Below are 27,732 nucleotides of genomic sequence, written 5' to 3'. Positions count from 1 at the left end.
TTTAATGTATTTATTATTTTTTCTTCAGCTAGGTCAAATTGAAAATACAAATGCTGATGAAATGAATTTTATTTAAATATGGTGAGATGTGTTGCTAACACATCCCAGCTTTGTGGCACTGGTTACCTGTCGTTTGGATGGTTTTGTTTCTTTTTAATGCAGTTGGTGTGGTCTGGGCTGTCGCTTGCTCTTTGCCACTGTTGCAATCTGTGTCTTGCACCAACTTTTTGTGGTTGAGGAGAGAAACTTGAAAATAATGAAACTTTGAGGATGCCTTTCTTTGGAAACTTTTGGAACTTTTGTTTTCTCTACTTTGCAAAAAAAAAAACCAAACCCAAATCTGATTTGTATGTTGCTTACTGTGAGGGACTAGGGTTTTGACAGGGATGGCTTTGGAGGGGCAAACCAAAGTTTTCACACATTTGTTATGTTACAGTAAAAAGTGGTTGTTTTAGATCATCTCCTTGGAGTGGAAAACTTTTCTGATGTGCTGTGTGTTTGAGCAGTGACTGATGAAGTGAGGGTAGTCTGCTTCTATATTAATATTTCTATCTGCAGTTGTCCTTATGTCTTCAAATAATTTCAAATAACTTCTATTTTCACGTGGAACCTACATATAGTCAAGTAACTTTGTTTTTACTTGCCTACCAAAATCAGGTTGTTACACAGAAAACATTTGTGATGTTCGATGAAACATTTTAGTGAACCTTTTATAAACAAAACAAACTACTGCCACTTTTTATCAATCTGAATGTTACATCCAGGCAGAGCGGTTCCTTCAAGTGGCTTAATGAAGATTTGATTGATTTATTTTGCTCATCTGGAGAGAGCGTGGATTATGTCTGTCAATATTGGGCATGAGAAATGAGGGCAGAGCACTTAGCAGTCTGAATTGTTTGAAATGTTCAGGGATGGAGAAGGGACTGGATTCAAGAGGCATTACAAGGAGAAAATGCTGAGTGCCCTTTGGGATCCTCTGAACTAGCAGATCACAATGCAGATCAGTGACTAGAAAGTGATATTGAAAGCTTTTATATGAGACTGGGATCAAACTACCCAAGAAGTAGATGTTCTCTTTCAGTCAAGCTTTCAAGCCTTGCTGGAAGATGTTCTTTGGCCATGTGCAAACATAAATTACAAGGTTGAGGTAGGATTGCTGGGTGGAAATGCTGGGGCCTGTGATTACATGGGAGGTCAGAGAAGGTGCTGTAATTGCAATTTTAGGAGAGGAAATAAATCAACAGGGAAAAAAAAACCCTCTTTATTTCTGCTGCCTTCTTTTACCCAAAACCAAAAGAAATTTAGGAGTTGGGTGGTGCTAATACAATGCTCTAACCCTGGTTTCTTAAGCTTGGTACACTGTTTGTCAAAGGTTTAGCAAAAAACTCCTCACTGGCCAGTGCTGTGCCCTGTATGGGTGTGTGTGCACTGTGTGCACCAGTGACCAGGGACTCTGAAAGGCTCTGGAGTTCATGCCATGGAGACCCCTGCTTGCTTCCTGGCAGTATTGAGTCTCTGGTGAAGATGTACCTCAGTGCATGTCACCACAAAGTGGTGTAGATGAGTGGTTTAGTTGCTTGCCACGTTTTTCTCACCCGTGTTTCTGTTTTAACTTGCAGATTTTGGATCTTTGTTTGACTTGGAAAATGATCTTCCTGATGAGCTGATCCCCAATGGCGAGTTGGGCCTTTTAAACAGCAGTGGGAACCTTGTTCCAGATGCAGCTTCCAAACACAAACAGCTTTCTGAACTCCTGAGGGGAGGCAGTGGCTCTTCCTTAAACCCTGGGATTGGAAATGTGAACTCGAGCAGCCCTGTCCAGCAAGGAGTTGGTGGTCAAGTGCAAGGGCAGCCAAACAGTGCTAATATTGGTAATCTGGGTGCTATGGGTAAGAGCCCTTTAAACCAGGGAGACTCTTCTGCTTCTGGCCTGGCAAAGCAAGCAGCCAGCACCTCTGGACCTACCACACCTGCATCACAAACTCTGAACTCTCAAGCACAAAAACAAGTGGGGATGGTGACGAGCAGCCCTGCAACATCACAGACTGGACCTGGGATATGTATGAATACTAATTTCAGTCAGACACACCAGAGCCTTCTCAACAGTAATTCTGGTCACAGTTTAATGAATCAGCCTCAGCAAGGACAAGGGCAGGTAATGAATGGATCTCTTGGGGCAGCTGGAAGAGGAAGGGGAGCAGGAATGCAATATTCTGCCCCTGCCATGCAGGGGAATGCAGGCAGTGTGCTGGCAGAGACTTTAACCCAAGTATCTCCACAGATGGCTGGACACACCGGGCTGAACACAGCACAGACAGGAGCAATGACTAAAGTATGTACATTTCATTTTGTGTATTTTATTTATTCCACTTGTTTTTTCTCCCTACAGGGGTTTAGAAAATGTAATAGATTATTTTCTGCAACAGAACTAAAGACTGTGCTTTTGTGAGTCTGTAGTTTATCTGTTTCAGTCACCAGTGATAGCATGAATAAAGATAACTGAAACAGTATTTCTCACATAGCTAGAAATGAAAGAAAATCCATCCTTGAAGTTGAAAGCTGGGTAGTATGGTAGCAGGGTAAATGAGAAAAGAGTAGCATAATCCTGCAAAAGGGAAGCAGATGATTGCTTCTATGCAGGATCTCTGTGTAGCTGCCAGACAGCAGCATCTTCTAAAGCAATGTGGAAATTCTTAGAGAAATATTTGTAGATTGAAGGGAGAGGTGCAGCAGTTGGTTCTCTTGTCAAGGCTCACTGGCAAAAGCTGTGCAGTGAATGTGTTGAAGATACAGAGGGACTGAGCTGAAAACATCAAATATCACATAGATTGCCAAGCCAAGGCAAACTCTGAGAGGGGAGGGCAGAGGCAAGAGGTCTCACTTGGTGGCCATTGCAGATCAGGGAAGTGAACATCCTCACCTGGAAGTGTCTGCAGACATGGAGCACTGCTCTGATCCTGCTTGATACAGTCACTGCTTTTTGGTCATTCTTGTTGTAGTTTAATATCATGTAAGTGTTAAATCATTGAAATTTGAGGAACTCAAACTGAGGAATCATGGAAAAAAAATCTTCTACATAGAAGAAATCGTGTTCTTTGAAGAAATGCTGACCTTGTTGTGGAGTATTGTGTAGTTAATTTTGATTTTTGGAAATAAAAATTAAAAAGGTTTCTCTTGGCACTGAAGAGAGTCTCTGCTTAAGGAAGAGATGCTTGTGATGTGAGTGAAGGTCAAAGTGTGTGAAAGTGGCTGTAGCTGTCTCCAGGCTCCAAATTGGATAAATTTGCTGTGCTGACCAATCCTCTCCACACAAAATAAATTCAGCTTTCCTTTCATTAAAGGAAAATTTAATATTTCCTTAAAATTTTAAAATTTGTGGGAAGAGTGGCAAATCCTAGTAACCTGGATTATTTCTATAAACTTAACAGTTTTCTTAGGAGTAGATTTTTTCCAGCCACTACACAGTTACATGATGAAACTACTGAATTATTTTTTAATGTGGACTAACTCAAGTAGAATTACCCAAAGCAGAGGGGCTTGCCTAAGGTCTTCATCTGACTGTGTCTGAACCTGGAGTGGGAAATACTCTGATGTCTTAGTTTTTGTTAAACAAACCCACCCCTGGTGAGGAATAGACCAGCACTCAGGCAAATCCCATTTTCCAAGGACTTCAGTCTTAGCCTGATGCCAGCTGCCAATGGGATTCACCAGCTTGGGAAGGCAGCCTGGACTTTCTCACTTAGCATATGGTCATAAGTAAAATAAAAGTTAGTTTGGGCAAGAAGTATGTTGCAAAATCATGGTGGAAGTGCCCCTGTTACACGAATCAGTTGGTAGCCCACATATGCAGTGCTGTGCTCAGCACCAGTGATGCTTTTCCAGACCAGAGCAGAAGCAGTGCTTCCAGAAGTCCTTAGACACAAAGTTCTTTGGGGAAAATGAAAAGGAGTATTTAGTGACAGACCATAGATGAGAAAATACTGCTTCAGTGGAGGTGGTAGCACTGAAAAGCAATTTTTAAAATCTGGCCAACATGACAAAACAGAAAATTGGTTGTTTTCCAGGATTCCGTGTCGTGTTGACCAAGATGAAGCTTAAAAGCATTGTGATTATTTTTTTAAGAAGTTTTTATTTACATCTAAGTTTTCTCATAGTAAGAGACCAAGCTGGATTTTCTTATGACAAGGAGAAGCATTCTCCATTTTTGCAGGTTTCTTGAAAAGGCATTTGAGGGTTGGCACCCTGTTCCAGTCTCTTCCCATCCCCCAGCTTATTGTCACAGTAGGATGATGAAGCATGGTCGTGTTAGGTTTTTCTCTTGTTGATGCTTCAGTTATGGGGAGAACTTTTAAGAAAAGTAAAGAAAGATTTGTCAGTTTGTTCTTCTGAAACTGCAGTTTCTGCTGAAGGAGAATGTGGGTTAGTTTTTTTTTTCACCTCCTGTTCCCTGATGTTTACCAGTTAATGTATACAGCTGAAAGATCTGGAGAGCAGCAATAGAAGTGGGGAGGCAGCTGATTTACATACTAGTGAATGTGCCTAACATAACTAAACAGCTTAAAATGTAGCTACCATCATGCTTGAAGAGCTGTATCAAGGCTGGAAGCAAATTCTCTGGGTGGTGACTGTGGTAATACATCCTAAGGGAAAGAAAGAGGTGTGGAACACACATGGAGAAGAAAATCTAAAAGGACTTTTAAAACCAAGATTCTCTCATTACGTTCAAGTGATGAACATTGCTGATTAACCTCATTCAGGTATGGCCCAAAAGCCCCTTTTCCTCAATTCAGCATGTGGCACTTGTGACACTTTATGAGTTGGGACCAGTTTTGTTGGGCAAGACTTTGTTTCCTTGATGGTTCCTTTTTTAGTAAATGACTGAAAAGTCCTTTGGTTTTTTTCTGTTTTTATTTCTTGTGGTATGTTTTCACAAGCATTCTTTCTAGTAAGAGTAAAAGGAGAGAAAAAAATGGTCTAGAATCTGATCCCCTCACTTGCTCAGAAGTAACTGGGATTCATTTTGTCTGGAGTGCTATAAGCCAGTATTGTTAACTCAGAGCTGGCCTTGCCATTTTAAGGCAGCTCTTGAAAGAATGACAAGTGCACCAAGCCCAAGCTTGTGATGTTTCTGCTTGCAGAAGTTGAAGGTGGCAGATAACCCTTGCCCCCAGCCAATTGAAAAGGGAGTGAGAAATACCTGATTGTCCTGGTCAGAGTGCCATAAGGAGCTGAAATAAAGAGAAATGGTTTTCCATCAGTAGGGAGAGATTAAATCAAAACACTTCCTTGGTCTATAGAGACGTGAGGAAAGGATTTAATAGATTTCATATGATCCTCCAGAAGAAGCAACCTGTCAATACAAGTTAAACAATAGTCATTAAAGCCATAGCTGTGTTTTCTTGGGAGTGTGTAGCATGTTCTTGATAGCCTAGAATGTTTCTTGCAAACAGGGAGTAGTGTAGTCCCTGAGAAGGCCTTGTGAACTTAAAGATGCAACAGCTTACTGTATAGCAAGGATACAAATTCTTCATTGGCCATGGCTGTGCAATTTGAATACTCAGATTTAGTTAGTCCTCCTGCCTTGGGATTTTTGACTTATGTGAAAGCATCTGGAAACTTTGAGGAAACCTCTCTTCTTCTATGCTACTGTGTGTATATCTGCTTCACTCACACCCAGGCTCCTCTCTGTAACAACTGGGTTTGTAACTATGGCATTATGGCCCTGTTCTCTTGGGTGACACTGCAAGGATAGTTTTCATTCGACTGGGTTGAATTTCCTTAAGAAATCTGCTTTAAAAAGCAGAAGGATTCTTCTTTGAACAAATATCAATTGGCAGAGGTAGAGGAGCAGGTATTTTATCCCAGTGGTTTCCAGTAGCAGACCTTTGTGTTGTACTGTGTTGGGTTTTTATTTTTGTGAAGCCTGTTGAGTCCACAAAACATGTGCATCTAGGAAGTCTTTTTAAATTAGAGTTTTTTAAGATTCTTGGTTGTCAAGCACTTTAAGCAGGAGCAAAGCCAAGCAGATGGTCTGTTGCTTCCATGGCAATGAGCACTTCATTGCAAGCATCCTCTGTGCCTCGTACTCTCCTGGTGCTCTGAGAGTTCATCTTTTTCAAATGAGGAGATGAAGCTCCTTGTGACTGGCAGCTTGAAGCTGTGTTTCTGTAGATTAAGATGTTCTGTAGGCTCTTGCTGAGGTGTGTTCTCTTTGTCCTGAAACTGCTATCAAAGCTTGTGAAAAATCAGAAGAAAGTTTTGGGAAGTTCCCATTTGTTTTGTACGTCCTGAGATTCCTTTTTGCACTCTGTTCTGAGCAGTGATTCACCTCCATGGGACTTTCACTCCTAAGAAGCAGTGAAGCTCCACTGAGACGAGCAGGACTCTTGAGTATTTTCTTTTTCATGTGTTTCCAAGTTGAAATGCCCTCCCTGTACAATCCTGTAAAGAGAATCATCTTTTCCTCAGTAACTCCAGAGCTGGATCACTCAAGTACCCAGCAGCAACCTAGGAAAAAAAATCCAGAGCTGTTGTGTGTGGAAACCATTGCTTTTAACCTGCAGTGAAACTGGAGCTTGCTGGGGGTTCTCTTCAAAGTGTTTTTCTTGATGGGATTAACTATGGGCCTGCAGGCTCTATGGGCCTGCCTCAAATGAGCTTGCTTTCTGACAGGTAGAGTTTAATCAAACATGTTATTGGGCTCTGTACGCCCAATAAAATGATGTAATTGTTTGGTCAGGTCTTAGTCTGAATCTATAAAGAGATCAGGAGAAAATGGTTGTTTATTTTCATACCTAGTTATAAGGATTACAACATTACTGGCTCTTTGTAAAATGCAGTTTCAAGATTGTAGATCTTTCAAAAACTCTAAAGGAAAACATTTGAAAGGAAAATATTTGTATTGATATAAGCTAGAACCTTCCTGGCAGGGTGAAACTGATAAAAAAGCTGATTTATCTGGCAGGTCTTCAGATGTAGTATTTTAGGAGATGGTTTGGTGGTAATGAGTTTAGGTAACAGTGTTCAAAGTGCTGGATGCAAGTGATGAGTTTTCCTTACTTGTGGGTTTATGTATTTAAGTTGGTACCACTAGTAAGATTTACATAAAAATCTCATAGGTTCAAAATATCACTAACTATGTAAAAATAGATCTGTTATGCTGGATTTCTGCAAATGAGTTCAGAGCAATCTTCTTTTTTAACTGTATTGGCCTAATTGTACAGTGCATGTTTTCAACTTGGTTTTAGTCAGAATAGCCACATGGAAGTAGGAGAAGTTTTAGATTAAAAAAAGAGGAGGAACTCTTAGCAGAAGTGAACTTCAGAAAACACTAAAACCATTTTTTTACATCCACTAAGAGAAAAAAGTTGTTTGGGTGTTTTTTAAACTTTATTGTTGAGGTAGAAAAGAACTGTATTCTCTTACTTGTTGTTTCTAAGCTGAGTGTGTACACAGTACTCCAGCCTTTGACACATTCAGTTTTGCTCCCTGTAGTTGTTCACCAAGTGGTACTTTGGTGTTGGGTATTTATGAAGAGAATTAATTATCTGAACAGCAAGAATTCTGGTACAAGGCTTGTTGTAGTTGTGTTGCTTGACTTGATGCTTTGAGGACTCTGTACTAAGGAAAATCTGTGGTCAGAAAAAAAGCAGCAAGCTATTTATTTAAAGAGATTACCCAGCTGATATTGCTAAGTGCCAGATTCAGATCTGCTGGCTGATTGTGAATTAAGTCAGCTGAAGATGTTCTCATTCCTCTGCTGCTCTGGGTGTTTTAGCAAACTGCTGGTGCTGTTTGTTTCTCTGGTGACTCTCAATCTGTCTGAATCTGCCTGAATTGTTTTAACATGTCTTGCAGTTAATTTGCTTCTCATCCTCTAAGCTGGCCATGTGAGGCTGCCAAGTTGAGTGTCTCCTAGCAGACCATGCCTCTGGCAAACACAAGTAGCCAGTCCACATTGTATTCCAAATAATGCTGCTTCCCAGTTTCAAGGGACTCTTAATAAATGTTACAGACTTGACCATAGCCTCTTGATTCTCTGTTTGAATAATTTTATTACCAAAGCAGCCATTTTACTGAGAGGAGGCATATGTGTTTTTATGATAATACAAACAGAAGAAGGGTATAAAAACACAGAAACACATAGCAGCAGAACTCACTGACTTGTAGTAAAACTGAAATATCAACAATGCAGTTTGGTTTTTTTTTGTTTTTTTTTTTTTTTTTTTTTTTTTTTTGAAACGTCTCCTTGCAAAGTGGTACCCACAGCTGAGCTGATTCTGATACACCAAAGTGATGTGGTGACTTCAAGAGCTTCCCACAACTATTACCTGAATCTCAGTTGTTTCCTATTTCCTACACAGGAATTACATTTCTTGTGCAGTGTCACAGAGAATCTCTGAAGTGAGAGTCACTTGGATCCTCTCCTCTGCTGGTGCTTCAGCAGGAACCTGGCTTCAGTTTGGCTCTGGTGCTGCAGGGAACAGAACACATCACTCTCCATGGGGCAGACCACGCTTTGGTTTCCCCTCATTCTTTTTCTTCCTCCTTGGGCAGTTGTTAAGCCCATCCCTGTGAACTTGCATTGGCTCACTGTCCAGCTGGCAAGAGTCAAGCATTTGTGGTGTCTTTTTAGGCTAGAATCGTGCCATTATCTTCTCCTGTGGGAGCACAACACAACCATGAAGGATTTTATCACTATCTCGAAATCACACGAGTTACCATTCTGTAATTCTTCCTTTTTTTTTTGGGTTTTTTTGCTCTTAGAATGATGTTTAATTCTAAGTAGTGTTTGTGAAAGAAGATTTTAGAAGTGACCCTAATGGATCTGCTGGTTCTTTTGGAAGCCACAGATTAAAAGCAAGATTTCCAGTGTTGTTGCAGAAGGCTTATTAAAATGACAAAATAAACTTCCAAGTCCTTACTATAACAGATGTGAGTGAAATGGTTTTTTTCTGTTTTTTAGACTGTTTCACATACCTTCCTGCTGCTGTTCACAGTTGTTTTTTAATACACAGGTTAAAAATTACTCAGATGTTGAGAGGAAAACCTGCCAACTTGCATGTTGGTGCAGACCTTACGAAATGCCTGATTACTTCAGTCAAAAGGAAGTGTCTTTATTATAGCAATGGTCTTAACAGATTTCAATCATGCATAGAGATACTATTGCACAGGAGCATTTCTGATGGCAAGACCTATTAGCAGGTCTCAAAACTTTACTTAAATTTAATATTTGTAGTTGTCAGTGATCTGTGATTATATTGGGAATTTTATAATTGGAAGTGCATACAGAAATGTATCAAAGCAGCTGGAATTACCTTCTGAAAACTAAATGTTGGTGGTCTGTTTCCTTAGAAAAAAGTCTGTGCAGGGAATAAGAATTAGATGTAGTGTGATACCTTGTGTCAGCATACCTAAGAAAGAGATCAGGAGTGGAGAAGCTGTGAGAGGACACCATTAATCCGTGGTTTTTAGAAGTGAAAACACTGTGTTGAAATATAAATGAGACAGCTTCAACCACCAGACAAAAAATAACTTTACATTTGAAATGTGCTTTGGAATTTTGAAGTCCCCTCTCTTAGCTAGAGGTTTGAAATTTCAAAACACAGAGCATGCCCAAGTCTACTTTACAGCAAGCAAGCTGTTTTCCACCTTTACTTAAACTTTTAACTTTTAAACTAGAAAAGATGTTACAATACACAATTTCCTCCCAATTCTCAAAAAACAAATAAAAACACTGAATTCTTACTGACTAAATTGCTTGTTTATTTTGTGGGGCTAAGTGTAAGTAATAGCTAAATGAATAGAGGAAATTTCAGAAGAAATACCTGTTGGTTTGTGTTTGGAGGCCTGAGTCAGTCTGTGTGTGGCATGGACACAGTTTGTCAGCTGCAGCATTGTCCTCTGGCTGTACAGGACACGTGCTCCTTTCTCCTGCCCACCTTTCTCCTTCTTGCTACCTCTTAGGAGTAAGTATTTATTCCAGAAATTGCTGTGACTGAGGGAAAAGTGGTGTATTAAGCTTATTTTTTGGTTTTAGCTGTATTTCATCCAAGCAATGGCTTTCATTTGAAGGCCAGAAATACTTTCTAGAATTGAGATTTAGACAAATGAGGACTTCAGGTGGCATCTGAACTCCTGATACTACAAGATCTACCTCTAAGTAGCATCAGGAAATGTTATTTCTGCTGAGGTCCCAAAGGGATAGTTGTGTGTTTGAGTATGTGTATGTTCAAATCTGGTTCAGGTTTGGCAAGTAAGAAGTGTACCATAAGAGGGATTCAGTAGTGCCTTTGTTTTAGAATGAATCATAAGGAAAACGTGGCACCTTAATTATAAGAACATCTTTGCCAAAAGGACCTTTGTATTTCACAGACTTTTAGAAGAGATCAGTGAACAGATTATTTAGCAGTCTCTGAGAGATGCTGCTGGTTTGGGGGATGTTTCAGAGTGACTGTAGTATCATGTGGTCCTGTCTGCATGGTATTCTTTTTTTTTTAATAATTTTAGAAAACAAACAAAAAACAAGTGCCCTTTGATACTTTTGGCAAATTGGCTAAATTAAATAACTGCCTTGACAATGGGAGGATCTTTGTACCCTGGAAATGGAATAGTGTTGGAACAGCATGAGCTGAATTTGGGTTCTTCCTCTCAGAATGAGCCCTGTTTGCTTCCTTAGATTGATCCAGGGCACCTTGGGTTAAAAGACATCTCTGGGCAGTGCTGTGTGTGGGCTGCTTGCAGTGACAAGTGTCTGGGTGTACAGGCCTGGTTTGCTCCCACAGTTCAGGTTTAGCCATGTGTTTAAAGGCACAGAAATTGGATTTTATCCTGTGTGAAAACCTCGTAGTCTCTTGATAGCTTCCCATGAATTGTTAAATCTTTGAGGAGAGCTTGTTGCTGCAGCAAGGCTGAGAATTCAAGGTAGCTCTTTGTCTTTAAGAGTGTGGTGTTTCAAAATAAACATATTTGGCTCTTAAAGTTATTTTAAAAATTATTTCAACAGTGTGAATTATTTATAGTTATGTTTCTCCTTAGTTACTCTTAATAGCAGGCTCTGGTGTTTTTGCTAAGAGGTTGTTTTGAGTAAGCTATATTGATTTTTTTTTTTTCTTCTTTCACTGTATTTAATGTAACCTGTAGTGTAAATTTGTTTTGTGTCTATTGGATTTTCTTTTTTTTCTTTTTATTTCCCCAGTTCTTGGTTGAAATAGAATAATCACTCTTTAGAAACCCAGTCTCTCCCTTGCAGACCAACATGTCTACTTGTCCTTTGGGATGCATGTCTGCCAAGGAGAGCACATACTGGAAAAAAAGGAAACAGAATACTTCTTTTCCTTACATTTTTTAAAACACTTTCCCTGTTGCTGTTACTCTGTAGAGCTACTGCTGCCTTTTCCACACCTCTGGAGACATATTTAGTGTACCTGATAATGTCTCTTTGGCCAGGAGATAAATGGGAAAGAATCTCTCTTAAATAGTGCTACTGTTTTCCTTAGCAGAACAGTTTATTCTTTATAATACTGCATTTTTGAAGCATGACGTGCTCTTCTTGGCTGTCTGCAGACAACTATAGGAACTCCAGAAGTGCTGAGGTGCCAGCAGACACATCTGTAAATTCCTTTGTGGCTTGCTGGGTACATTTCAGAAAGCTCAGATTGACAAAACGGGAAGTAAAGGAAGAAGCATGGACACTGTGTTGAGATTTGCTGTTGGTTTAGGAACCTGAATTTACCTTAATGATGATGAAGTGTAGGAACTGAGGGAAGAGGAAGACGGGGACATTTGAGTTGAGATCTCCTGTGTTAAAAAATTCTGGTTTGATGTGACTATAAATGTGTTTCAGTACAAGCTGATGCTTGTTCTGGAAATAAATGTGTAAAGATTCTGGCCTGTGCATATGCAGTCAGGTATCTGTAGAGATGTTTCTTACCTGAAGTTCAGTCTTCCAAAATCTTTATTCTAAGTGTTGGTGTATGTTTGTGTCTGGGCTTTCTTGATGAAACAAACAGCTTCAGTTATTTTGCAGTTCTGGTTAACTTTCTATTCTGATGTAGTAGTTCCTGAAGAAAGCCATTTTTTCTGCTTAGCACTCTTAAAAGCTCTTGAAGCTTTGACAATTTACAATTGGAATGTATTGATCAATAGTGACTAATTATCCATTAGAGCTTTGAAGTTTTCATTTGCAGAGGTTACAGTCAGCCTTCTGAGCTCTAGTTTTGATTTGTAAATGCAACAGTGATAGTGCAGAAATTCCTTTGATTCTTCCTGTAGTATATTATGTTGTACAGAACTTAGGCTGGTGTGGAATTTTGGAAACATTTTCTGTCTTTAGGCATATATACAGTGAAAGCATAAGGTGATTTTCTTTTCTTTCCTGGAAAAGGTTAATTTCTAATGTAATAGAAGAGTTTATATTCTACATACTCAGTTACTTGTAAAGAACACTTTGCCATGTAATTGTCTTTGGTATTTCAGTGATTATGCAGAATCATTTGTACATTATTTTTTAAAGTGGTCTTTTTGCCTTGGTGTACTTCAGCTTGATTTTGACCTCCATTAAATGCTTAGAAGAGAATTTCAGAACTTATTACAAGTGGTAGTAAAACACCTGGCTTTCTTTTAATGGGATTTTAAAAATTTTATTTCTAGCTTTACCCAGTCTTTCATCCTGCATTAAAGGATGAAGTAAATTATGATTACTTCTGGGCGTTTGAGTATTTTTTTCTCTGAGTTAGTTTAGTACTGAGGAGCAAGACACTGGATGCTTCATGAATCTGTGGTGGGGTTTTGTGGTGGCACAAAGTAGGCTTCCTCAGAATGCTGCTAGCCAGATCGTGGTTTAATTCACAAAACTGATACATGAAATACTCCTTACTTTCTTTTAAGGCAGTCTTGTTACTCACTGGCTTTAAAAGTGAGTGTTTTTAAATTAGTTTTTTTTGCCAAATGAGGAGCTTTAGATGAGGAGCTCTTACCTCTGCTGCAATAATGGGATTGCCACCATTCTTGCACTAAAATTCACTTTTTTTGGTAACACTTCTGGCTTTCTGCCATAAAATGATTAATCTTTTCCGTGCTTCTCCATCTGTCCCTCTGGCATATACATTCCAAGCACTATGGTGACTTTCTTTTGGAACACGTTGCTGTCAGATGAAATAGTAATTAGGAGAGGCTTACTCTTTTTGTCTGGGTGTCAGTAAACAGATACAAGATGCTGCCAACATAGTAAAGAAAGCCTTGCCTTCCCTGCTTCACAGCTGAATGTAGTTTGTAATGGATCTCTCTTTTCTATTGCTTAATCTGTCAATTGGACCTTGCTTTGTGTTAAGGATTGGTGTTTTGTACCAGGGGGAGATAAAGAGTCCAAAGTGCGAAGTCCTGGGCAGGTGCCTGGCTGGGAGGCTGCAGGCAAAGGGCTGGCTGTGTCCTGGCAGTGGCTCCCGGGGGCTGAGGAGGGATTAGCTCCAAGGAGTTGGTGCCAGCTCAGAGGAGCTCACGTTGTGCTCACCTGGGAAGCCGTGGTGAAGTGATGCAGATGGCAAAGCACAGGTCCCTGCCTTGGAAAGCAGAAATCAGCCTTTTGAAAGCAGTTCTGGCCTCTTTCACTGATGCTTTCTGACAGTATTAAGAGCAGCTGAACTGTCTGTCAGTCTGAATTTCTGATACTCATTACTTAGAGCAGAGCTACTCTTGCATTCAGAGTACTTTATAAACTTTAATTGATAACTTTTGAGCATCAGGCATGTGAATGCTTGGTTTTCTTGCCTTTAGATAAAGATAAAGAAAATCAAAGGGAAGAAAGTTAAAATTAGTTAAGCCAAGTGAGGTAACACACTTCTTGGTAGCAATAACATTTCATTGGATAGGAAGAGAAAAAGGGGACAAAATGCTGAGCTTTTCAACCAGGTTGTGTGCTGAAAGCCCAGTTTGGAAGTAGGTGCAGTGATCTGACAGAAAGTGATTTAAAGGCTTAGTCCAATAATGGAGTATTCTGCTATCATTCTGCTTATCCTGAACCCAAAGGGTACTTCTTGGATCAGAGTGAGAGGTGAAAATTTTCATTTCATACCAGTTGGATAGTTTTAAAAATAGAGTAGTGTCCCATGTGTATCAATGATGTAATAGGGGATTTTGGGTGAAGCATGTGAGATGGTGAGTAGCAGTGTCTCTAGAGGAGATGGATTTTTTGTGCACAGCTGCTTTGAAAATCTGAGGCTATTGACTGTGATACAACCCTAGAGTTATAGCTCAGACATTTGGGAACCTGAATCATACTCTACAGGTAACTCTTGAAAGGTGCAGATACTTGCTGTTTCCCCAGCATTTAGCATGATGTTATTTCACATCAGGTTGTTTCAGTGAGAAAACAGAAGGAGGAGGAGGAGGAGGAGGAGTATCCTCCCTTGGAAATACAAGGGATTTAGATGGGAGCAGTAGTGAGTGACAGAGAGGTCTTGCTAGAGCAATTTATCCAGTTGAACAGACAAGCTCTCACATATGCAGCTCTTCAACACTCCTGTTGGTTTGTGAAGATCTGGCCTTTTATCAAAACAGATCAAATCTAGGATGCCTCTGTTCTCCTAATTATTACATGCATGTTCTGTTCTGAAGTAATTGAAATTATTCATCTGGGGTTTATAATTCAATTTATTCTAGCTTTTGTATCATAGACTAAGTCCAGAATAACACAAGGGTAGTGGTTGCTCACCAGCAGGCTGCATTTGTGCCTTCCTCCTGGAACTCTTTTGTCATAGGTATGGGAACAGTTTGGTGGGAAAACAGACTCTGACCTGGGCTGTTTTTCTGTTGCCAAAAAGATGTGACAGTAGCATAAGCAGCAGGTTGGCTGTCCTCACCCTGCAACTCTAGAGGATGTAGTACTTACAGCACCCTTCCCCAGGGGTCTTCTAAACCGTTTCCTTTCAGCTCTCTGCCTTGTCCTCAGAAGGTCCCTCTGAGGTGCTGACAGGACCAGTGCTGCTGAGCCCTGCAGACACTGCTGCTGAGCTGCAGCTGTAGTGACAGAGCTCTCTGTGCCTTCCCTTCAGGGAGATGTTAATCTGGGTGTCATAAGCTATCTGTCCAGGGCTCTGCTCAGCTATCTCAGGAACTTAATTATCTGTGAGACCTTTAACAACAATGGGTCAAATTGACCAGCGATTGCCAAAGTGATGAGAGAAAAATTGATTTGAGGAACCGGGAGGAGATGAGACACTGATAGTCACAGTCACTGGAGCCCGATATCCTCAGGATACCTGGCTAACAACATAACTGGTTCTGTGAGCTGCAGTCAGGCTCAGGCTGAAGAGGCAACTTAATTGCTGCTGGAGTGAGTGAATGAATGAAATTCTGTCTCCTCTGTCTCTCAGCTCCTGTCACCCAAAGCTGCGTTTGGCTCTGCTGAGTCCAGGATGGTTCCGTAGCACAGAGGAGGATACAACACTTTGATGCAGTTTTTGGCTGCCATTCTGCACCTCTGCTCTTCTGGAGTTTGATACCTATCTCTGTATTTAGTTGATGAGCTTGGCAGCTTGGTCATTCAAATGATTCTAGGTCATTTTTGCTTCTTGAGGTAGTTTTTTCTTCTCACCTTTCTGAGTTGTCCCTACACAAGCAGAAGGGAACTTGTAATTCCCTTTCTATCACTAGGTTCCATTTTACAAATAATTAAGCATATGAAAGTGAGAGTGATACTAAGTCAGACATGATGATTCTGGTTATAGACACTATGGATTTTTTGAGTTAATTCCTGTTGATGAGTAGAAGCATATATTATTTTTTATACAACTAATATAATCTTAATTTCAGTGGGATTTGGTCACTTATTTTTTTCTAATTTTTGCATTGAAGATACAGAGCTTCAGTCCTTACCTGCTGAAGTGTCTTTGCTAAATAGAAAATATCTGTATTACCACCTCTCTGTTACTGAAATTGATATTTCAGGATCATTTCAGTCATTGCCTTAATAAGATAAGCAAATTAATAAGCTTAGTAGTTAAGCTAAATAAATTATGCTGTGAGATTGCAATTAAACTGTCTGTTTTGTAGTCCTTTTAGTTCTTGAGATCTGCCTGAATCCTGTCATTTTTACATATTGTTCATGAAGGACTGATGCAGCGTGATCATCATCATTAGAGTAGCATTCACAAGCCAAAAAGCATAAGGATGTTGCTGTACACTTACCCAGTCCTCTTGTGCTTCTGTTGTCACATTGAGAGCTCACCTTTGTTGTTCAAGCACTTTGCAGACTCACAGATTTCAAAGTCCAGCCAATGTAGCTTGTTTCCTTTTTTCTAGGACTGTTTTCTAGTTAAAAATCTAGGAGGTCCTGAATTTAATATTAACGATAACTATTTTTAGTTTACAGGATTGAATCATAATCAGATTACTTCAGACAGGTTTATTTTCCACTGAACTCATGCTGCTTTAAGTTCTTTGGTTCCTGTGTCAACCTTTCAGTATTTTTTCTGCTGTCAGGCTTGTCCATATCTGGTGCTACCATTTCATTTTTAAATGCAGGGCCAGAATAACCTTCTTGCATGTTTGTGCAGAAGAGTTAATGCTTTAAAACCTAAGGAAGATAAACTTTTCACTTAAGAGATAAGCTTTTCCTGAACTAATCTGTCTGGAGCAACTAATTTTAATAGATGTATAGCATTAACTTGACATAGATATCAGTGGTACAAGATAAAAAACCAGGGGTGTTGTCAGAGATAGGTGCTGCTCCTTGGCATGTTTTAGTGCCTGCAAATGAGGAGCTCTTCTTCTCTTGCAGGAAAACTGATAGTGAACCCTGTCCTGCCAGACCTCTGATTTAGTTTGGAAGCCCCAGTATGAAAGGTGGGTTAGGGCAGCAGAGGAGAGCAGAGTTTCCCAAAGGGAAATGGGTAGCAAGGAGCAGAACTGTGTATGGTTCTGTGGCTTATGACAGTGTATTGGAGGGGAGGCTAAAAAAGGGTTTGTGAAAGGAAATTACCTACTTGTAACAGTGACTGTTGTATGGGTTCCATGTCCTGGGAGCCTCTGAGGAGTATGGCCATGAAGTGACTGCATGACTGAGAGACCTCACTGTAGCAGCAAGAGGTGAAGGGGTTTTTGGTGAAAACTTGGAGCAGGAAGAAGAGACAGGATTTATTTATGATCTAGATGCTTAGTGTGCAAAGAGGGAGTTGCTCCTTGATGCTGGGGTATGGCCACAGTGATCAAGAATGGAGAAGAGAAAGCTTTAAAAATAAAAGAAATGGCATAGTGTGAAGATCCAGTTTCATCTTAAGGAATCTTCTCACTTAGACTGAACCTGTTGTTCCTGTCATATCAACCCTGGAGTTGCACTGTCAGGTGAGGTATAGAGGTTTGGTGATCTGTAATACCAGTGAAACTCCAGGAACTCCAGGAAATGGAAGTGCTGTTCTGCTCTGAAAATAACTAAAAGGCAAACCAGAGAGGAAGCACCTCCCACACTTGCTGCTCAAAGCATGGCAGTGTAAGATGTCTTCTCAAGTCCAAGTCAGCTAAACAGAGGTTTTAATTTATTTTTTTTTTCAGCTTGGAAGTTTGTCCATTCCCTGGCTTGTGAGAGCAGGGTGAAATACCCTATTTCCTATCCACACTCACTAATAGATTCCAGTATCTTAGAGAGTTGCCATAGTGATAAAAAGGGAACAAAATCTGCTTGTCTTTCTGGATGGCAGAATTATTAAATTAAATGCATCTTTTCCATTAAAAGAGAGTAGCATTATCATATTTCTGAGAAGAGCTGCTTTTGAGTAGAAATAACATGTTTAAGCTGGTGTCCTGCATTGTGTGACTTCTTCAGGGACTTCAAGCCTTGCCTTGTGTTTCTGTGCTGGAGTGGTTCATAGCATCCCCCTCTCCCTCCCCTTTGCATTGGAGGGAGCAGCTGCATAGGAAACACCTTGCTAGTGAAAAAGTCTGCTTTAATCTGGCAGAATTCATTGCAGTTGTGACCACGAAGCAGCAAGGAGGAAGAGTTGCACCAAACTGCAGCCCAGAAACACAGGTATGAAGTGTGGGCAGAGGCTGAGGTGGGATGAAGGGGCCATCTGGGGATGAAGGACCCCAGAGGACATGGCCTGGGGAAACGATGGTGGCTTCAGGTGGAGAAGAAAGGAGATGAAGTGGCAGAGAAGGGGGAACATCCTGAAGCTTAGAACCAAGTGGGAGCCAACTTGAGCAAAACCCCCCAGGTTTTTGGGGAGGAGTTTTATGCTTCTCTTGTAAAGGAAGCGGAGTGGCTACCACCCTGTTGGGTTGAGTAGCCCTGTGATACACAGCTGTGTACTTTTGTTGCAAGTGGAAGAAGCAGCAGCTCTCATGAGATTTCTTTTTGCCTTCATTGCTTCCAGGGAAGCAAATTTAACCAACTTTAAGGAAAATACAAGTCCTTGGTGCTGGCTGAGAGTCCCATGTGGAAATGACTGTTCTTACTAGGCTGCTTATTCCCATATTTGTGCAGTGTTATCTTCTTTGATGACTTGTAATTACCTAATAATCTTCTCCTGAACTAGCTAATTCAGGATCTGAGATCTGTTTCAGAAGTACAAAAACAAAGGTCTTCTGAGTATCTGCCTTCCCCCACCTGCCCCCTCATTTCACATAGGAAGAAAGCTGGGGGCAGAGGCAGGAGCTGTGGAGTTGGAGCCTTCTGACTCGTTTGCTGTGGAGCTGCTGTTTTCAGTTTGCAGAATGAATAAGCAGTGTCAAGCCTTTACTATGTATGTGCTCAGTCATCTCCATGACATATGCCAGTTGTTTTTTGAGATTGCCATTGGCAGGGGTTTAGGTGAAGTTGCACAGAAGGTCGCCTGATCCGGGCGTTCGGATAATGGACCAGGAAATGCCAATTAATGCCTCCTGCACTCCCCCATCTTGTCAGCATTTGATCTGCAGGGGATCTGCCCGAGTCTTCCTTCCCTTTTCCTATTTGTTGCTTCCCCAGCAGTGAGGAGCTGGTAGTGTTTTGCTTTGCTGGAGTCCCTGCCTGCCCGTGTTTGCTGCTGGAATAAATGCCCAGCTTCTCCTGGGGCTGCCAGTGAGGGCTCTGAAAAGCTGTTGATCTTAATGCTGTTTGGCAGCAGGTTGCTTTGCCACTAAAAGTCCTTGTGGATCCTTGCCTGGGTTGAAAACTGTTATAAATAGATGAGAGTTTGTTAGAGCAGTTCTGCACTGCGTTGTGCACTTGTAGGCTCTGGAAGTCTCAGTCCTGTTCATAACCTGAACTCCTCTGAGGCAAAATGGAGCTTAGAAAAAATCCTGGAGCTGCAAACATCTGTGAGCTGTTATAAACTTGAGTGCAGTCCCTTCCGATTTTTGTCCTCACATTCACTTCAGGAGTTGCCAGGTCAGAAAGAAAGAACTTTTTCTTTTTGGATTTTGATTTTTTTTTTTTTAAGATTGACTTAGGCATTTTGTTTCAGTGGCAGCAATTTACAAAAATGGAAGTGTAGGCTAAAGGCCATATCTTAATGTTTTACAATGTTATCAAGCTATCTGGTTTATTTTATTTTAATTGCAGACTGATGTGACTACCTTTAGGTTGCTTTCACTTAACTGAAGCACAGCTTTAGACATTGAAGTACAGTGTAGCAGAGAACAAGTATAAATAATCATAAGGTTTCCAAGGGAGGCTACTCTGCTTCCAGTTTGGTTTCAAAGAGCAGAGAAGCGTTTCTTAGCATTTCAGTCAAGTATCTATTACTTAACGACCACCTAGAAAAGGAAAAATTATCCTCATCATAGTAAGCACTCAGACTGGAAGACTTAAAAGGTTGTTTTGCTGTTGTACTGAGTTGTGAAATGTTTAATTACAAGATCCATTGAAAAGGAAAAACTAAAATAGAAAGAAACAACTGTGTGGTACCTGTTAGGGTTGCTGTTCCTTGGTGGTTTTGAAATATTCTAGCAATTTAGAGTTCTAACAAACTTAAGATGAAACTTTGTTCTTTTGAGATTAAATGCTTTGTATTTTCTTCCCTAAAAAAATCTATTTTTAAATTTTTTCCTTTAATTAAAAAAAAAAAAGTTACTCTTTCCTGATAATGAAGCAAGATAAGAACATCTTTTTGTTTCTTTTGGAGCAAGAACTTCAGTTTGGTGTAAAATTTACTTGGCATTTCTGCTTCCTAAAGAAAAAAAAATAATCTGCTTTTCGAAAATTCATCTGAGTGTAAGATTCTGCCAGAGGCTTGTAGCATTACCTTGTGCAAGTCTTGGGCAACTTTGTTGTCTGCACTGAGTCTTTCCCATCCCCTCCCTGGTGGCCTTAGCCCCAAGGTCTGGGAATGACTTTGCTGTCCCTGTCTCCTGGTGTGGCCCAAGAAGGGCCAAGGAAGCAGTGGGAATAAGTTCTTGTGTGTGCAGCATTTCTCTCCCAGCTCAGGTTTACCACTGCAGGGGCTTAGGTTGGGCATAGGTTGGGTGTCAGAATAGAAAATTGTTGTCAGAATTACGAAATTTTAAAAAACCCTTCAGCAAAGCTGCAAGCAAGTTCAAAGATGAGAAGGGCCAAGTCCTTCTGCAGACAAATGGAGTTGGTAGTTGAGGATTTGGATGGAAACTGAGTAACAGCCAAACAGCTTATATGCAGGAGCCTATTTCTGGCCTCTGAAAGATTTAAATAGTTGGTTAGAAGCTTCTTTCTCAGAATCTCACTTTTAGTTTCAGAAAGTTTCTTCCTTGTTAATCTGATAAACCCTCACAGCATTAATGAATAGCTGTAGGTGCAAGATGGTCCATTCTCAGGCCTAGCCTGAAATAGTGGGTTAAGATGAGTGGGTAAGTTTATTAAATAAACCACTGTGAATTCTTCAGAGAAAAGCAGCCAAAAGCCACGTTGTAATAAATAATTATTTTAAAAAGCAGTTTCTTTGAGCACACAGTCCTACAAGACGAGCACTGAAATAAAACAAACTGTTCATCTGTAAAGATATAACATTTTTTAGAGTGGAAGAAGGCCTGAATCTGTCAACAGTCACTCTGCAGGGTGCTGGTTAAGGGAGCATTTTCTAACCTAAAGCTACTTGGGGCACTGCTGGGCCAGCTGTCTGGAAGCCCAAGTGTACAAAGTACACTGACAAAAAGGACAAGGCACAGTCAAATTGTGTTTATTGGACTCTGCCCCAGTATAACTTATTGCTCTTAAGCAGGGTTTCATCAGCTGGCTGTTCAGTCTGATCCCTGTAAGCATGAAAAGCAGGCACTGAGCAATCCCTTCTTAGGAGGCTGTTGCACTCATAAGGTGGGCAGTCCATCTGCCAGGCACTGGAACTCTTCCTGAATCCTTGCTGGTAAGATCAGTGGAAAGACCAGGGCTGTGGAAAACAGTGTGTTGTGTGAGGAAGGGCTAGAGTGGTTGAAGGATGGGAAAAGTAGGGTTTAATATTCAAAGAAACACTCACTCAGTGGTTGGATTTATTTTTGAGACATTCTGATAGGTGATAAAATCATTGAGAGATCCTCCCAGTGCAGAGCTGGGGAAAGCACAACCACGATCTGTCACCTTTCATTTCCTCTCTGTCTGGAGGGTGAAGATGGATCCTTGTCTTAGTCTTCCTCTTTGAAAATAAATTCCTACTAAAATGTCATTTTAGGACCTTTTGTCCAGTGTACTCTAATAATTGGCTCAAGCAATAGAGGTTTCACACTTGGGAGACTCTTCTCCAGACAAGATGGCTCTCTGGATGGACAGTGGTCTTTGTCCTCATCCAGGGGAATTCCTGTTTCAGTTTGCTACTTCTGAGGAGTTTCCTGGGTGTCATTTGTCAAGGATTTCTCAGCCTTAGATAAATGTCCTTTTGTTCAGATGCTTTTCCTCAAGTACAAAACCATAAGTGATACTTCTGTATATTTGTCTCCCTTCCCATCGAGCCCATGTACAAAGTTATGTACAGGAAATGGACCAAGTATTACAGGATTTGAAGTTTGTTTGGTTTTCAAAAGTTTCTTTCAGTGTTGGAGAAAGTAATTTCTGTCAATGCAGATTGGGAAGGATAATCTTGTTTTCTTCTTTGCATTTGCACAGTGATTTTGTAAGTTGACTTGCTAGATTTCAGACGGATACAAGTTTGCAAAATATTTTTAAAAGAATTAATTTCAATTTTATTAAAGTTGTGAACTAGAGAATTGACTGTTGAGCAATTTAAACTGGAATTTGGTCTCTGAATGCAAAGACAGATATTTGACATGTTTTCTCTTTCTTTATTATTCCTTTGGAATCGAGGAAATTACAAGAATTTCATTCCTTCTTTTCCAGATGGGAATGACAGGTAACACCAGTCCCTTTGGGCAGCCTTTCAGTCAAACTGGAGGGCAGCAGATGGGAGCTACAGGAGTGAACCCTCAGTTACCCAACAAGCCAGGCATGGTGAATAGTTTGTCTGCCTTTCCTGCTGACATCAAGAGTACTCCTGTCACCAGTGTGCCAAACATGGTGAGTTGTGCCTGCCTCTTCCCTTTCTTTGTTGGCTCTTGATAGAGCATGCTGAATTCTGGGGTGATACAGCTCCTGCAGCATTGCTGAGCACCTTCTCTGTGGGCATTGGACCAGCAGAGTTGCCTCAAGGTTCCTCACCAGTGCTCTGCAGTGCCTGCAGAGAGCTTGTCTACGTTTTTATGCAGTATTTAACTCCTAAGCAATCACAGTGTTTTATTGTAAGAATTGCATTACATCAGTTAATTTTGTCTGGTACATTGAGTTCTAAACCAGATGAATATATCTCCTCTGTAAGTGCTCCTGGTAGGTTTAAATTACTAAATCAATTAGAATGTGTTGGATACATCATAAACTTCCCTGCAACTAACTAGTACCTTTCATATCCTGTGACTGTGTGGTAAACACACCACGTGTTTCTCAGTTTGTTGTGGATGACTGGCAGCTCACAAGTTTATGAGAATAGTTCTTATTAGAATACATTGCCTAAGTCTGTAGTATTCTGTTTAATAGAGTTTTCTTTATAAAGTGAATTTAAATATTCCCATTTGTCTCAGTATGTCTGTGTATTAATCAAACTGCTTGTGTTGTTTCTATGGAAACTCCAGCTTGTTGCAGTTTATATTCTTATACGTGATAGCAGTTACTATAGAAACTTATAAAACCTTCCATAAGATGCAAATTGCTTATTTTTTTTTTAGCTTAACTGGAAAACCAACAATTTTTTTGGCACAAGTGATGCTTGTCCTTCCATCAGTGAATTTGCTACCTGCCAGTCACTAAGGATCAGAAGAAACAGGAGGCAATAAACTTCCTCTTTTCTCCTGATTTAGAAGACTGCTTCCTAACTTTTCTTTAGTTGTGCTGTAAAGTCTTTAATATCATCTGCCATTTACTGCTTATGGTTATGGAAATGAGCTGGGGAATAGGAGTAAGACCATGTTCAGAGGATCATTTGCACTCAGGCAGAGTATCTGTAAAAGAGAACTTGCTGCATGACTATTGTAATTTTGTTTTTAAAATATGTTAAGTTTGGATCAGGTGTAAGGCAGATGACTGATTTCCCTGATTCTGCTGAGAATCTGCAAATCTGCCTGAGGTGCTGTGTTCATCTCAGTGTCTGCCTGATCCTGAAGCATCATTCTGTGCTCATGTATATATCAGGTTTTGGGAAGCCTAAATCTTAACATACTTGCTAGTATAGGTTGTAATGCCTTCATTTGCCAGGAAGGCTTGTCTAGTGGTGGCAAGTCACTAAAAAACAACTTTTTCTTTCTCACATCTTGTGCAAGAGACAGAGGAAAGGGAAATTTACCTCCCCAGTGCTATCAATCACAGTTTCTTTAAAATGTCAAAAATGCAAGTCATCTTCTGAGAGGAATCAAAGCCATCTTTCTCTGTTTCTCAGTTTTCAAAAGCTTTGTATGTCCAAGATATCTTTCCTCTTCAAGCCAATAGGGAGCCTCACAGCCATTTCAGCTCAGAGACACCTGTACTGTCGATCCAAAAGGTCTCAGCCCTGCTTATGGATCATGTGGTGGTCACAGTTGATTTGTACTCCTGATGGGGGGTGGTACTTCTATATTTTAAAATATAAATATATTCTATATTTTCCATCTAAACAATTTTATTGCAAAGTCAGGAATTTAAAAGGAAATATCAGACTTGTTAAACTTTAACCTTTACTTGGCAGCAGTAGGGTAGGGCAGTGTAATTATTTGGTAGTAGTACATACATGGCCATATGCTATTCCTTCCACAGGGTCTTTGCTTTATTTGGCATGCAGTATGAGCAGTGCCCTCTGAAAGAGCCTATAGTCAACATTTTGTTCTATTTTTTGCTGCTCAGTGTGTGTCTGTGGGCCTTGTTGACTGTATGTAGTAATACATTTCACTCAAGCAGCCTTTTCTGTGGCAGTCCTCACTGGAGCAAGCACAGACTTTGTATTAGTTAATTTTCCCAGTGCCTCTCTGAGATAAAGGTTTGTTGTCCCTATTTTAAACATGAGACAAGAGGCATGAAGAGGGTAAGACTGGAGGAATCTGCTGACTCTGAAGTTGAGGTTTGTAGGCTCTGGCTTGCCTAAAGCCTTCTCCATTTCATATGTTAAGACATTATCTAAGGGTAAAATAACATTCACATTTGTTAGATGTATGCTCCCATAAGTTGTGGAAATCTGTCCCACATTGGGCAACTTTAAACATGACCCAAATTGCACTTGTGAAAAGTTGTTTGTGACAGAGCAGCTCCCCAGAGCAGAGTTGCAGTGCTTGAGCTGTTACTCCATGCTCCTCTGCTGCAATCCCTTTGCTGTGTCCCATATGCTGCAGGACCCTGGAGATGGGGCTTTGGTGTAATGTGTGTGGTCTGCTGGAGGCCTGTTTTCCTGAAGGAGGCAGGAGTGAAGTGGAGAAGGGCATTGTGTTACATCCCATCAGAAATGAACCCCTGGAGGATCAGTTCAGACCCCCCCTCGCTACAGCAAGCAAAAGACCAACTATGTCTTTTAAAAAGAGCCTCCGGGGTTTTGTGTGAGGTGGCTGGAAGCTCCTATCTTGCTAAACCAGCCCTCTATACTATCCTTATCTGAAAGGACCCTGAAAGTACTACTGCATGTGAGAGACAAACCCATGGGAATGAAAACATTGGCTATATGTGGCATATCTGAGGCAGGAAACCAGATTCCACCATGATATTAAAAACCTCAGTTGCCACTAAGAATATCTGAAGTAAGAGAAGAGGAAATAAAAAGGTGCAGCCATTGTCTTAAGACTCTTTGGTCCTGGGAAGCAATATGTTTTTAAAATACTCAATCAACCTTTTGCTTTTCTCTGTGACCTTATGCATGTGCTGTGAAAGTAAATTAGAAGCTGAGTTTGTTTCTTGACCCACATTGTTCTAAGCATCATTATGTGCAGCTTCCTTGTCCCAGACACTAACCAGGAGTTTTCCCACAGCCAGGCAGAAGCTTCATGCTGGCAGCCAGGATAACCTTTGCTGCAGCAGTGGATTTTTTTTTTTTTTTTTTTTAATCCAAATTCATGCTACCACTCTCCTAAGAACAGCACACACACAATCCTCCCCCTGGCTCCCACACCAAGTGCTTCTCAGAAGCATTATTACTCCAAGTCCATCTTCCAGCCCTTGTTCCAAGCGTGACCTTACACTGGACCCTGAGAAGCACATTTGGTTTAATCTCTTTAATTAGGAAAGAAGTAATGAACCTTATGGTATTAAAATGATTAAAAGGTCAGCATTAAGGTATTAATTTTCAGTGCCAGCCAGATGGATTGATTTCTTTCTTGTTTTGTTTTCTTAACTGGATTCACACTGCACATTAGCTACTGCTTTGTGGGACTGTTTACAGAATACAATCAGGTTTTCTTACAGAATGGGCAGCGTGAAACTTTAAATGAATGACTTGTTTCCAAAAGGAAGATGTGGCTTCTGACATTGGAAGTTTTGGTGACAAACTTTTGAGATCCAGTGTGACTTCAGACTGCTCAGTGCAGGACTGTCAGTGCTTTGCTGCAGTGAGATCATGCAAAGTCTCTGGGCTGTGGCAGAGAGCTGTGCTCTGCACTTTGGGACTCAGCACAGTGTGCAGCCTGGATGGAGCTGGGAGCCTCTTGGTTTTGGGGTTACCCAGACTTTGGGATGTGCTGTCAGCAAGGGGAACCCTGCTGGGCTTTTCCATCAAATATGCTGGAGCTTTGCAGTGTCTGCAGTGCTGCATGTTCTGAGGGTGGTGATGGATGGGTTCTTCATGGACAGACTAAACCAAGCTGTAGTATTTCTACCTGGGTTAGGAGTAAAACAAGTTTGGCTTCCAGGTACCAGCTTGGTTTCACAGTTATCCTTATGACCAGCAGATGGAGTTGAGAGAATATTGCTTTTTGCAACAGAAAGTGATTGTTTTTCCTCTATTCTCTTGACTTAGAATTTCACCAGCATGTCTTCTCTTGCTATGTTTTCCCTACCTCTTGTTAAACTACATCTCAGATTTTCTGTTGCAATTTTCCTCTTGGGAACCCTGTTTCTTGGGTTTTTTATGTCTTTTGGATTTCTTTTTTAACTTTAGTGGAAGTTCTGCTCCATATTGGTAAGTGGAAGTTGGAAGATGCTCTGTGCATGGACCTCTGGAGGCAAACCTGGATTGGTTAGGGGTCTGTGCCTCTGTGAATACTTCAGATAGAAGTGTTGCTAATTAGAAGCATTGTTCAAAAATGACAGTTCATGCCTCTGTCCACTTTATGCCCCCCAGCTCTTTTCTAAAGGGGACCCCAAGATCCCACTTCAAGCCCGGAGCTGAAGGGGAACTGAAGAGATTTGGGTGTGTTTTGTCTTCTTTACTTGGGCATGAGTGAAGATGGGGTGGAGCCTTATATTTTACAGATACTGCAGAGGTTGGCTGCTTTTGAAGTCTTAACGGATAGAGTGGATTGCTACTTGATCTTCAAGAAATCCTTTTGGGTCAGGGCATCTGTGCTGATAGAGCTGTAGTCATGTCTGTTGACTGGTAGGGGAGTAAAAACAGGAGAACTTTGGCTTGGGAAACAATTCTTTGACTGGGATGAAAACATCACTTCCAACAAGATTTTCTTTGGCATGATCTCTGTATTTTTCTGCAGATTGGCTGAACTAATTGTTTCCTATTTGTGTCACAAGAATTGTTTCAGCAAAACCTGTCTGCTCTTGTGAATTTGTTCTCAAAAGAAGTGGAAGACTTAATTTTGGCTGCATGCACTGGGAGCACGAGTGGATGCGTTTCCCTCGCCACCTTTCCTTTTATTTCTCTTTTTCTTGCAAACTTGAGACAAACTGATAAAACAGTTCCTCATGATCAGTGACAGGGACCCCACCCCCTCCATCAAATACCAGACATTGTGTTTTCTACTTGATCTCCTCAGCTTCATTCTCCAGAAGAAAACGTAGCTCTTCAAGACATAATGTGCTGATGCTGGAGTAGTGAGATCTGGTGCCAATCTTTCCACTCACCTAAGGAAATTATTTTTGTTGCTGTTACAGGCTCTGCTTCATAGGCTGTGAAATTTTCTGGGGTGTCCTTCTTGAAGGTCAAAAGTAGAATGGGTTCTAAATGGTGCATTTTGTCAGTTAAGGATGATTTTACTTAAATACCGTAAGCAGACTTTGGTTAGCAGCTCTATAGAGAGCACTGAACTATTGCCTCTTACTTCCCCAGTATAATCCTATTCTTCATATATTCTATTTATGAGTGGTTTTAATGGCTGATTTTCCTTAGGTAGTGTCACAGTTTAATG

At 40.7% G+C, this 27,732-nt stretch overlaps 1 protein-coding gene across 12 annotated transcripts in view; it reads left to right on the top strand.

Moving 5' to 3' along the window:
- The window catches only part of CREBBP (CREB binding protein), an 85,640-nt gene that overhangs the window by 12,098 nt on the left and 45,810 nt on the right, over positions 1-27,732 (top strand). For 9 of the 12 annotated variants that reach the window (XM_071761223.1, XM_071761229.1, XM_071761224.1 and 6 more), the window contains exons 2-3: positions 1,620-2,332; positions 22,274-22,450. In XM_071761223.1, coding sequence (XP_071617324.1) covers positions 1,620-2,332; positions 22,274-22,450 — 890 coding nt within the window. The remainder of the gene's footprint in view (positions 1-1,619; positions 2,333-22,273; positions 22,451-27,732) is intronic. The other 3 variants (XM_071761231.1, XM_071761230.1, XM_071761226.1) reach the window with 1 other exon arrangement.

The sequence above is a fragment of the Heliangelus exortis genome, chromosome 17, assembly GCF_036169615.1.
Source record: "Heliangelus exortis chromosome 17, bHelExo1.hap1, whole genome shotgun sequence".
NCBI classification, from domain to species: Eukaryota; Metazoa; Chordata; class Aves; order Apodiformes; family Trochilidae; genus Heliangelus; species Heliangelus exortis.
The sequence above is the reverse complement of the archived record's forward strand: the minus strand, read 5'-3'. Positions and strand labels throughout refer to the sequence as shown.